Source organism: Equus asinus, chromosome 20 (genome assembly GCF_041296235.1).
Source record: "Equus asinus isolate D_3611 breed Donkey chromosome 20, EquAss-T2T_v2, whole genome shotgun sequence".
In the NCBI taxonomy this organism is placed as follows: Eukaryota; Metazoa; Chordata; class Mammalia; order Perissodactyla; family Equidae; genus Equus; species Equus asinus.
In genome coordinates this window covers 58,629,122-58,641,178 of record NC_091809.1, presented here as the reverse complement: position 1 = coordinate 58,641,178, position 12,057 = coordinate 58,629,122, and the positions used below count along the sequence as shown (strand labels likewise).

The 12,057-nt window shown below is 40.8% G+C and overlaps 2 protein-coding genes across 3 annotated transcripts in view; one reads left to right on the top strand and one right to left on the bottom strand.

The window, feature by feature from the left end:
• Positions 1-12,057, bottom strand: part of PDGFD (platelet derived growth factor D) — a 214,802-nt gene that overhangs the window by 109,914 nt on the left and 92,831 nt on the right. The window lies entirely within an intron of this gene.
• Positions 2,195-3,716, top strand: DDI1 (DNA damage inducible 1 homolog 1). Its single transcript, XM_014860029.3, has one exon. The coding sequence runs from the start codon at positions 2,514-2,516 to the stop codon at positions 3,714-3,716; it is 1,203 nt and encodes a 400-aa protein (XP_014715515.1). The 5' UTR covers positions 2,195-2,513.

Genomic DNA, 12,057 nt, shown 5'->3' with positions numbered 1-12,057 from the left:
AAGGGCCATCCATTTCCACAAATAGTGAAAAATAGCTCTAAATGATTCATAATTCTCTACAAGTTACAATGCTGGATTTTTTTCCCTAAAATTGTAATAAGTCCTTCATATCAGAAACAAAGGCTGAGAAGAGGATGGTCTGAACCTTTCTCAGCCTTTCTCCCCCCAGGCCCACCCCGACACGGCTGACTTCTTGTCACCTTTCTAAGCCCAACTCTTTTGGGAAGCCTTCCTTACTCAAAAGCCCTCTCCATCTTCTTCATTTATGCTCCAGACATTATTAATTTCTCCCGTGCTGTGTCGGCTTCTGCGGCATTTTTTTTACCCCCTCTCCCCGTCCCACCACCAATTTGTATGTGTGTCCTCTTGTAGACTGTGAGCCCCTTTAAGAATACAGCCTGTATTTAACTTTATTCATGTGTCTATCCCCAGAAGTACATGCTTCCCACACACTGGGCATTCAGTCAATATTTCCAATATAAATGAATATGGGTACGGAAACATTATGATAATTACAACGAGTGAGATAAGGTCTTCCATCTGAGACAAGCATAAGAGAAACAGGAGGCAAAAGAAAAATTCTTTAGGCTAATGCAACATCCTTCTCTACGTAGTGGTGCCGGTCTTCTGGCAAGACTTGAACTAAGGAGAGGGGATGAGGCAGAGGAGTTTGACTATTGTTTGGTCCATATTAAGATACGCCCAGGAAGACCAAGCCAGGCAAGTGTGAGCTCTTCACAGCGCATAACACTTTGTGAAACAGAAAGAAAAATAACTGGCACTCAAGGATTTCTACCTAATCATCATTTACCCGAAGGACCTCTTTACCCTTACTCTGCAGGCCTCCTCCACTCTGGTGTGCGTGTGTGAGGGGCTGTGCCCTCGGGTCAGAGAGTGAGGCTTATCCGGCCCCAGAGTGGCACTCATCGTGCATTTTACTACAGAATTGATATCAAATTGGTCTCCTCAAAGGTTCATCTTGCTCGTCCATTGAAGGTAATGGCCTATTTTTAACCAGTCTCCCATTTTAGAGACCCTCTGTGCTATCCACACACTCTCCTTCTTTTACATTCCCCACATCCAAAGGGTAAACACATCCTGTCCATTCTACTCAAGAAACATTTTTATTCTCCACTGCTTCGGCTTTAGTCTTCCTCAGATTTTCATACTCTAGCAACTGCTCCCTCTTTGAGCCATTGAGAAAGCCTCTTCCTGTCCCTGCTGCTACTGTGTGTCCTCCATGTGTCATGAGAAACCTCTTCCTTAAATCAGTTAAATGAAAAACAATAAATATTACAAATATCTGCTTTAAATCTTTTCCCTTTCCTTTCTCTTTTTCTTCCCTCTTTTTTTTTTGGAGAGGGGATTCTTGCTTATTGATAATATTTCTAATCCTTGGACTCATATTACTCTTTATAAATTGGCTCCAGTCAATTTTCTCCAGCTTCATATCCTGTCATTCAAATGCATGTACAAATTTCTCCTGTTACACTGCATGTTTCACTTTTCCCTGGAAATAACAGACCTTGTCATGAATTCTTGCTTTTGTACATGCAGTTTTTTTTCGTCTGGGGTGACTCTCACCATTTTTCACAGAAAATGCTCATCCTTCAACACCCACCATGTCTCCCTTTCAGAGAAACATCCTCCGTTCTGCTTTCCTTTATTATGCTGAATGTAGCCACGTAAAAGCACTTTTCTCCAGTATTGTGATTCACCCATTTGACATCAGTCCCTCCCTAGAATGTGAGCACCTCACGGGCAGGACTCAGGCTGCCCTATCTTTCAAATCAAGCACACAGCATGATACTTGCTATCTGAGAAACAAATACTCACTGTTTGGAGAATAAGTAAAAGTATGTAGGATACAATTCTCAAACAAACAAAATGGATGTTAACATGCTGTTTAGGAAGAGTTGAAATAATCTTTTTTTTTTTAAAGGATTTTTTTTTCCCTTTTTCTCCCCAAAGGCCCCCAGTACATAGTTGTGTATTCTTTGTTGTGGGTCCTTCTAGTTGTGGCATGTGGGACGCTGCCTCAGCGTGGTTTGATGAGCAGTGCCATGTCCGCACCCAGGATGCGAACCAACGAAACACTGGGCTGCCTGCAGCGGAGTGTGTGAACTTAACCACTCGGCCACGGGGCCAGCCCCCTGTAATAATGTTTTTCATATCACGGGTTAAATAGGTTTTGAAGGACTAGCCTTGGAACCTAGTGGACTTGAGTAACTTCATTTCTATGGGAATGGGCATTCTAAGTTCCAAACAGCACACATACAAATGAACTTTGGAACACAACACATTACCTCAAGGTTCCTTAGGGCCAAGCAGCAGGCACTGAGGCTGGCCAGCGGCCCCCAGACTGGTGAGTGGCTGGGCCTCTTGGAGAGGTGAATGAACCTAAGCGAGGCACCAAGTCTTGAGGAGCAGCTGAGCCATCAACAAAGACCAGCTCCAGTCAGCCAGAGAACCATCCATGCCCTCTGCCAACCTGGCCCTCTGAAGCCCATGCCATGCTGGTCACTGTGTACTGCGTGCGGAGGGACCTCTCCGAAGTAACCTTCTCCCTCCAGGTCAGCCCTGACTTCGAGCTCCACAACTTTCGGGTCCTCTGTGAGCTTGAGTCCGGTGTTCCTGCTGAAGAGACCCAGATCATCTACATGGAGCGACTCCTCACTGATGACCACTGTTCCCTAGGCTCCTATGGCCTCAAAGACGGCGATGTCGTTGTTTTACTTCAGAAGGAGAATGTGGGACCTTGGCATCCCGGACGGACATCAAGCCTCCCTCGAATTGATTTCACTGGGATAGCCGAGCCTGGGACATCCAGCTCCCGGCAGCAGCACCATCAGCAGCAGCGTGCACCATCAGCCCAGAAGGCCCATGGCCTGGACTCTGGAGAGAAGATGAGGTCTGCTCAAGGTCTGGACAGCCCCGCCTTGATCCGAAGCATGCTGCTGTCCAATCCCCATGATCTGTCCCTGCTGAAGGAACGCAACCCCACCTTGGCGGAAGCCCTGCTCAGCGGAAACCTTGAGACGTTTTCTCAGGTCCTGATGGAGCAGCAAAGGGAAAGGGCCCTGAGAGAGCAAGAGAGGCTTCGCCTCTGTTCAGCTGATCCATTTGATTTGGAAGCTCAGGCCAAAATAGAAGAAGAAATCCGGCAGCAGAACATTGAGGAAAACATGAACATAGCGATGGAAGAGGCTCCAGAGAGTTTCGGACAAGTGGCCATGCTCTATATCAACTGCAAAGTGAACGGACATCCTTTGAAGGCTTTTGTTGACTCAGGAGCCCAAATGACCATTATGAGCCAAGCTTGTGCGGAGAGATGTAATATAATACGGCTGGTTGACCGACGGTGGGCTGGGATTGCTAAAGGAGTGGGCATGCAGAGAATTATTGGCCGAATTCATCTGGCTCAGATTCAAATCGAAGGTGATTTCTTACAATGCTCTTTCTCTATCCTCGAGGAGCAGCCCATGGACATGCTTCTAGGGCTAGATATGCTCAGGAGACATCAGTGTTCCATTGACTTGAAGAAAAACGTGCTGGTGATCGGCACCACTGGCACACAGACTCACTTTCTTCCTGAGGGAGAGTTACCTCCATGTGCTAAGCTGGTAAGTGGTGCTGGGCAAGAAGAGTCTTCAAACAAGGAAGCAGCAAATACTACTAAACATTCAGTCATGGATTCAGGAAGAAAAAAGCATTGAGGCAGGTTAAAAATAGGCCACCACCTTGAGGGAATCTCAGGTTCCGGGAAATTATAAGACATGAGCTCACTGGCAATGTAATCATTAAAAACATCAGTAACAACTAAACCTGGCCTTGGGTCTAAGTCCTCAGATCTGTCACTATGTCAGTCATGATCGCTTGATCTCAGCCCCTCTTCCATTCCCCTTATCCAAAGATCACTGAACCTCATCTTAGGAAAGCTCTTCAGGCTCTAACTGTTTTCCAGATAATCCATGAAAGGAAAATCAGCCTCTTCCTTTGGAGACACTGTCCTATCAGATTACAGAGTGGCTTGTCCAAACCAGTTGCTACTTTGCCGAATTCCCCAGAAAAAGCCATTGCTGCAGACCCTACAAAGCATCTACATAAAACAATTTCAAGTCAGCACTAACAATTATTTATATTCAGAGAAATACGTCTATTTTTGCAGATTTTGTTTCCTTTGGGAAAAATATGAAAAATGGTGGGTCAATTATACTCTTGAATTGATTAATGCAGTACTTATAAATGTCTGTTTTGCACAGCACAAGGGCCAATTTCCTTATATTTTACATCCTTCCTTCCCCTGCACGTCCCTGGAGTCATGCTCACTGCAATCTGCCCTTAAAGGCTATTTTTGCCATATTTGAGAAAATGGATTTTTCTCCTTGGATGTCCTAACATAATTTCCTCTTTCTCTTGCATTCAAAGAAATCCTGGTTGTAAAACAAAGGCAATCAAGTAGATCTTTTTTTTCTTTAAATTATGGGGCTTCTTGGAAGCCTCGTGGTTACATTGCAGTGGGAGTGGGAGGGAGCAGCAGGCAGTGGTCCAGGTCCCCCAGTACTCATTTTCAACTAGATCAGCTCCTTTGTTGGGGGGAAAAAAATCTGCTTTATATATTAAGCTGCAACATAAATATTGTGTGAACAAAGAGTTTCACTGTTAAAATAATATTCAAACCTTCTCAATGAGAAGATCTCTAAGGCCTCATTCAGCTCTATAACCCACTCTGACAAAGCAACTCTCCATTACTACGGATAAGTGCAAAACAGAAGATCCCAGACTTAATTACAATCCATGTAAAACACCTGAGACTAAAGCTCCAGGGGCCGGCCCTGTGGCCGAGTGGTTGAGTTCGCAGGCTCTGATTCGATGGCCCGGGGTTTTGCGGGTTCGGATCCTGGGCGTGGACATGGTGCCGTTCATTGGGGCATGCTGAGGTGGCGTCCCACATGCCACAGCTGGAGGGACCCACAACTAAAATATACAACTGTGTACTCGGGGGATTTGGGGAGAAAGAACAGAAAGAAAAAAAAAGAAGACTGGCAACAGTTGTTAGCTCAGGTGGCAATCTTAAAAAAAAAAAAAAAAGTACTCCAGCTGCCCAAGGACATCAGGCTCCGAAAACATTTTAGGGCAATAATCCATCAAGACTGGCATTAGAAAGAATAGTGGATTCAAAGTCAACAAATATTTGTTCTGATTCTAGCTCTATATTACTTAGGCAAATCAATTCACCTATTACACAACTTAGATTTCTCATCTAAAAATTGTTTCGGAGGGCAGAGCTATTTTCAGGTACTAAGACTACATTATGATCTAGGATATTCTTCTCTACGATATCCTACAGAAAAAAAAAAATCCTCCCCTATAATCACCATATCCCTTTCTTGGTCTGCTTCTTGGTGAGACTAAGCATCTTCTTTCTAAAGAGAATCAGCTCTTCCCCTCCAGCCATCATCAGTTCACCTCCTAGTTTCCTTCTTCCTTATAGGTGTTCCTATGCTCATATTCCTCAGCCTTTCCACATCTGCACCAGCACCAAGGCTTACACCCAGGAGAACTGCTATAAACGACCAATGGACAAACTTCTTTTCTACTTTTGTTTCTAATTAAGTACTGTGACTAGAGGAGAACTGACTGATGAATACATGGATTCCTTCACAGACAAAAATATGCAAACTCCTCAGCATCTTCCACTGGACTCAATTTTCAGGCCCCTTTATGCAAAAAACATCTGATTTGCATATGTCACATGAGACTGCTCAACATAAAAGTTTAGTATATGGCTTATCAGGATATCTAACCCATACAAGCCAATCTAAAAATCACTGAATCTTTAAATTAAAAGACAATTTGCACAATATCAGATCTGACCACCCCCACTCTCCCTTCCCAGAGGAACATCTGTTCTAAGTAGCTATAATGTTTTAGGACCAGTCTCAGCTATAACTCCCTGTTTCTTATTTTGAGCTGAATGCTATTATTCCATAACTTTCAATAAATTAGTCTTCACTCTTCCTTTTGCCAAGAACATGTTAAAAATTTCTCTGGCACGAGACAATCCTTTTAATATATGAAATTGATGTCATGTTAAATATTCTCTTTTGTAGGCTTTCACCAAATTCTTTAACTGTTCCTCATAGGGTAAGTTTGGAATCACCTAAAAATTTCTGTCACATTCCTTTGGACATATTCCAGCTTCTAAAAATATCACTTGAGTGAATGGATTTGTAAATTAAAAACACTTTCATTGAATTGAAAAACAATGATCTCAAAGAAAAGTCAATAAACAGAGTGAATTAATTAAGCAATGCCCTTACTGATTAATTTTTTACACTGTCTTTCAAATCAGAAAGTATTTTAAAAATTAGTTTCATGGATTTAAAGTCTTAACCTAATCCTGTGTACACTTGCATAGATCTTAATCGATTAAATTTTAAATGGATTAGGTTTAGTAAAAGGCAACATCTTTTGCATGTCTACTACATAAATCAGGTGCTATGCAAGGTACCTGGCATTTATTACTGCCGTCAATTCTCAGAACAGACCCTCAAAGTAGTTATCATTAACTCCATTTTGCAGTTGGGAAATTTAAGGCTCAGAATTACTATGAAACATTCAAATATTCAAAGCTTAGTGTTTTTAAAACTTTTTCTTGACGACAATCTACATTTTAGATTATGATCCATTTTTATGTCACACCCACACACGAAACACATGCGCATACACAAGTCTATCTCTGAAACAAAAAGTTCTTGAAATAATATGACATGTTTTATCCTTTCCTAGTCTATTTCTCTGAAACATTATATCTTATTATTTAAGAAAGATAACAGACATGTCCCACTAATTGTATCCCACCAAGGTATCCTGATCCACAATCAGAAAAACACTGACTGACCTACCAGATGGCCGAATTCAAGTCTTTCTGATTTCAAGTTCTTTCCACCATGTAACCTTTACTTGACACATTTTAATCCTAGACACCAGTTCAAAATCGTCACAAAATTTCATTAACTTGAATTCTCCCTCCTGTTGGTGATTAAGCTGTGTACAGATGATGGGAAGTTTGGTCTCAAGTTTTCACAAAATGGGAGAGCCTTTAGTGTTCAGAGTCTCCTCCCTTGTTTAGGGGAATGCTTTCCCAATGCCAATAAATGGCCCAACTGCTTATGTGCAGGGGTCAAAAAAAAAAAAAAAAAACCTATAGAAACTACCAAAACACTAGCAGTAAAAATGACAACAGAGTCCAGTTAGTGACATTGATGCGTGCAAATCACTGATACTTTTTAACTGATAGACTAATTCACTCTCTAGACATGACATGAGTTTGGAAGGGGGAATATGTGAATTAATGTAATTTTAGATTAATTTCCCTCGTCATCTCAAGGGGTCCTTGTAGTAAAGTGCTGGTAGCGTAAGATTTTAGAATGGTGATTGATGTTGTAGGGTAAGACTTTGATGGATTTAAGTGATTACTTTCCCTGGAACATGCTTATGTTGGTAACCAGCATCTATTATTTGGACACAGAATCAATATATCAATTAACAGTAGGATGATAAACTCTTCACTCTCATCTGGAGCACAGTCCCATGTTGCATTCTAGGGACTTTAACATAGGAGGAAATTATCTTGTGATTTTTCTAATGATGTTCTTAAAATAAGCCTATTGGTTAGAAATATAGATTCACAAAAGTCTTTCTCAAAAAGAAAAAGAAAATGGTTTCTTTTCTTGTTTTTTTCCCTCTAGTTCCTCTAACTGGAAAAACAGTTTTAGTCTGGTAAAGTTGCCAGTTGCTCCATCTAAAGGCAATTTAACTAGTGTTTGCAGTGGCTAAATCCACCCAGTTTGCCTAGGCCCGTTCTGTCGTGAAGATTGATAGTCCTGAGTCCTGGCAACGGCCTCAGTCCCAGGCAAACCTGAACAGTTGGTCACCCTACAAGTGTTCGAAGAGGATTTTATTTTTGGTGAGGAAGATTTGCCCTGAGCTAACATCTGTTGCCCATCCTCCTTTTTTTTTTTTCGCTTGATGAAGATTAGCCCTGAGCGAACATGGCTGATGAATGGAGTAGGTCTGCAGCTAAGCAGAGCATGCGGAACTTTAACTACTCGGCCACTGGGCCAGCCCTGGTAGTGCATTTTTAATTTAAAGCATGTGGGCATGCTGTGGGCACCTTCAAACAAACTGCAAATTTAATAGGCCTGAATGATCAATGATCCATGTTATCAGTATATGTCCAAATGTTGAAAGTATAATATCCCAATCTATTTTGTATAGGAGAAATAACCGTATTTAAACTCATTCATCAAATATTTCTGGACTGGAAAGTTAATCATTTAAAAATTGTAAGAAAATCACATTTTAAAAGAAGTACTATAAGTATTTAATGAAAGAAACCCTATATATTTTTTCAAGAAAGTCCACGATGTAAGTTAAGCTGATGAAACTTCTTTAATTTTCCCTGGAAGTGGTATATATTTATGCAACTGAAAAAATGAAATGAGAAGAAACTGATATCAGAAAACAGAGACATGGGCTTCAAGTAAATATTTAAATTATCTCTGAATTTGGATTATCCTGAAAAAGCACTGATAAAACAAAATTATATCATTTTTTTATACTTACAGTAAGGACAGTGATGGACTGAATTTAAGCCTTAAAGTAAATTCTAGGTTTTAAGTTTTAAAACAACATTTGAACAAAGGAGCAGAAACTTCAGAGAGAAGCACAAATAAATAATGATGTTACCTTCATGTTTATGTTAAGTTGTCAGGGAACTATTGGAAGGTCAAGATGCAATGAACAGAATGGAAGGTAGGATTGTACAATGGGGAGCAGTGAAAAGACAAGCAGCTTCTGATAAAGAGATGTGCTTATAGACTGCAGATGATGGCTAGAAGAAGAAGATTTGATGAGCATCTGGCTGAGGGGTGGAAAAAACATGGGAGGGCTTATGAGTCTTCAGTTGAAAGCCACAGATGTGGGGGATGGGAAAAAGGAGAGGAAGATATGACCAGATTGTGGTGTTGCCACGGAAGCAGAGGTCTAAGAAGGAAAAACAGGTCAGCCACTAACAACCAGTGTGCCAAATAATTTGAAGAAAAGCAAAATGACCAAGTTTATCTTTAACCTTCGCCCCTGGAAGAACAATAAAACCTGTGACAAGGGCAGCTTTCGTAGAACTGAGGGATGATGGCACAGAGAAGTTGATGACATCAATGGGACATCAGAAGCACATACACAAGGCAACTTTTGTTGTCAGTTGAGTCAGTTCTTCAATTCACTGTTTAATAACTTCATTTCTAGCATATCTGACCAAAAATTTAGAACTAAATGATATTAGGAAAAGTTCTATATAAATATACTGGAGTGAGTGCTATAAATCTCATTCTATCAGAAATAATTGTACGAAGTTAAAGCAACAGATGGGCAGTTAAAGTAAAACAGAAACAAAGATATTCTCTGTTCAGACACTGCCAACTCTCATCACTTGGTCTCCAAAGCAGTAATTGACAGAAAACAGTCTCACTGATATTCCATAAGCTTTGGAGGTTATGTCCCCATATGGCAAGGTCTCCACTGTCAAAACCTCATTATATAATGACTGTTAAGTGTCTGGTCCGAAAGTGCCTTTATTAATGCTAGAAACTAAAAGAATGCTTGCTCTTTTTCTCTAAGTGTTCAATAACTAAAAAATTGTTTAAGTCTTATGAAAAATGGTAAAACTCTTCCATGCTATCCAAGGATTTTCAATGATTCAGGTTAAATCATTTAAAAAAAAGTCATTTAGCAAAAATTCCAAAAGAACAGCGGGAATATATGTTCAAATGCTTTATTCTTTGAAAAACATTATAAACATATTTCGGGTTGTAGCTAAGTGCTATAAATGTGGAAGTTTCAAATTTCCATTTGCACTCTTAACTTTACAGCACAGCTTTATGAAGGTCTAAAGAACTTGGCAGCCAACTAAAGGGATGAGTTTAAGTCCTTCAGGAAGTTCAGAGAATAGGTTAGTGATTCAGCATCCTTTAGTTGAGATGCCACGGAGAATAGGTGAAGGTGATTGGCCAGATTAAAGGCATTATGTTAATTTATAATTGGCCAAAATAATTCTAGTATACACTATCTTTGATAGCGATTAAGAAACACTGACTTATTTCAGTCTACCAAGATACATATGAATAATCTAGTATACATTTTTGAGAAGACTACAGAGATTACTGGACTCTCTATATAACATCTCATCAATGAAAAGGCTGTGAGTACTGTAGGCAGAGACATAAAGAAGACCATGTTTAGCTTTAGAAGCCAAATGTTTCCTGAAGAATGGTGCAGTCATTGAGTCACATGCTGCCAGGAGATTAGGAAGTCGGCTGAGAATTCATGGCTAGATTTGGGAAGGTGGAGGTTGTTGGTAACTTTGACAAGAATGACTTTGTGGGTGTGGTGGGGAAAGAAAGCTTAGTCTGAGAAAGTTGAGGAGTCAACTGGAGTGAAGGAAGTGGGGAGAACAAGTACTAACAATACTTGCAGGAAAGAATTCTTCTAGGGAAGTGGAGAAACATCATAGTAGATGAAGGGGCCACAAGAGCATTTCCTTTACTAGAAAGGTAAGGATTTCAATATGTTTATATGTTGACAAGAATGTCCAGTGGGAAGGAGAAATGGAAGAAACAAGAGAGAACAAGGTAACTCAAGAAAGCACAGTCTTTGCATATGAGAGAAGAATTGGGCTTAGACAGCAGGAAGAGTTCATTGCTTGTAAGGGGAGGGCAGGCACAGTATATAGGTGTACACGCAAGCAGGATGGCAGATCTGATGGCATCAAGATGAGCTAGTTCTCCTCTATCTTCTATTTTCACAGTGAAATAAGAAGCAAGGGCACCAGCTAGGAGTGAGATGAGGGTTGAGAGTGCTGAAGGATTGAGGTGTCAGGGGAAGATATGAAATAGTCATTTTAGAGCACAAGAGAGCAAACTGAGTAGGAAAAGTAACTGAATTTCAGACCAATTCTCAGGATCTACTTAAGATTCTAATTTAAATATTTTAAATAAAAGTAGCTATGCTGATAGAAGAAACACTGGACAAAGAAAGTGGGCATTTTGGTCCTATCGCCAATTTTGCCACTTACTGGACACATGTCTTTAGGTAAGGCATCAAACTTCTCTGGGCCTCAGTTTGCTCATCAAGCAGCATATCTGCTACCACTTGGAGGCACCCAGAAATGCACAGCATACTTTGGATTGTCCTGGAAACTACTGGCTTTTAGAACTCCAGGTCCCAGAGTCCTCAATGTCCTTTAGTGTAGGGAAGAATCCTGTAAGACATGACTGTCCCTCCCAAATCTCCAGCAGTACTCTCCGCCGTGAGAAACACAGGGGCAGAGGATCACACCATGCGTCCTTCCAACTCAAAGACTCTAACTGTAACTTTAGGTGTCCATGTCAGTGGAAGCTTACACTGATGGATAAACCACACACCCATTTAATTCACACTATCAATCCTCCCCCTCACTCCCCAAAGCAGTTTTTAGACTGAAAATAGGCTGCTAACGAGGCAAAATGAACAGAAGTTGAGTTTGCCCTTGTTATTTCCTCGCGGCTTAGAGGTACTAATGAGCAGTGAAACAGTCTATAGATTACAGCCAGGAAAAGGAAGAGCCAGCACAGGGTGATCCTGAAATGAAAAATCAGCCCTCTATTATCATGGAAACCGTTGTCACTAACTATCATAATAATTAAACAGAAGTGCTGCCAGCAAGAGAGCCCAATAGTAGCAAAGAAAGTTTGGTACACAGGTATCACCAGTGTGGTATTAGATAGCATCTCACTACCATAAATGGAGAAAAAACTAATTTTAATTAATTTGACCATGACGTCCCCAACATGAACTGAGAATGAGTTGACAAGGACAGGGCAATTATTAAAGGCAATATGTCAAATTCTACTCAAAAGATCAGTGGGGTGCTGCAGGCATTGCTATTACCGACCTTTCTAGCTGACACCTTCATTAATGATGTGTAAGAGGAAAACCAGCATGTGAATGGATTTT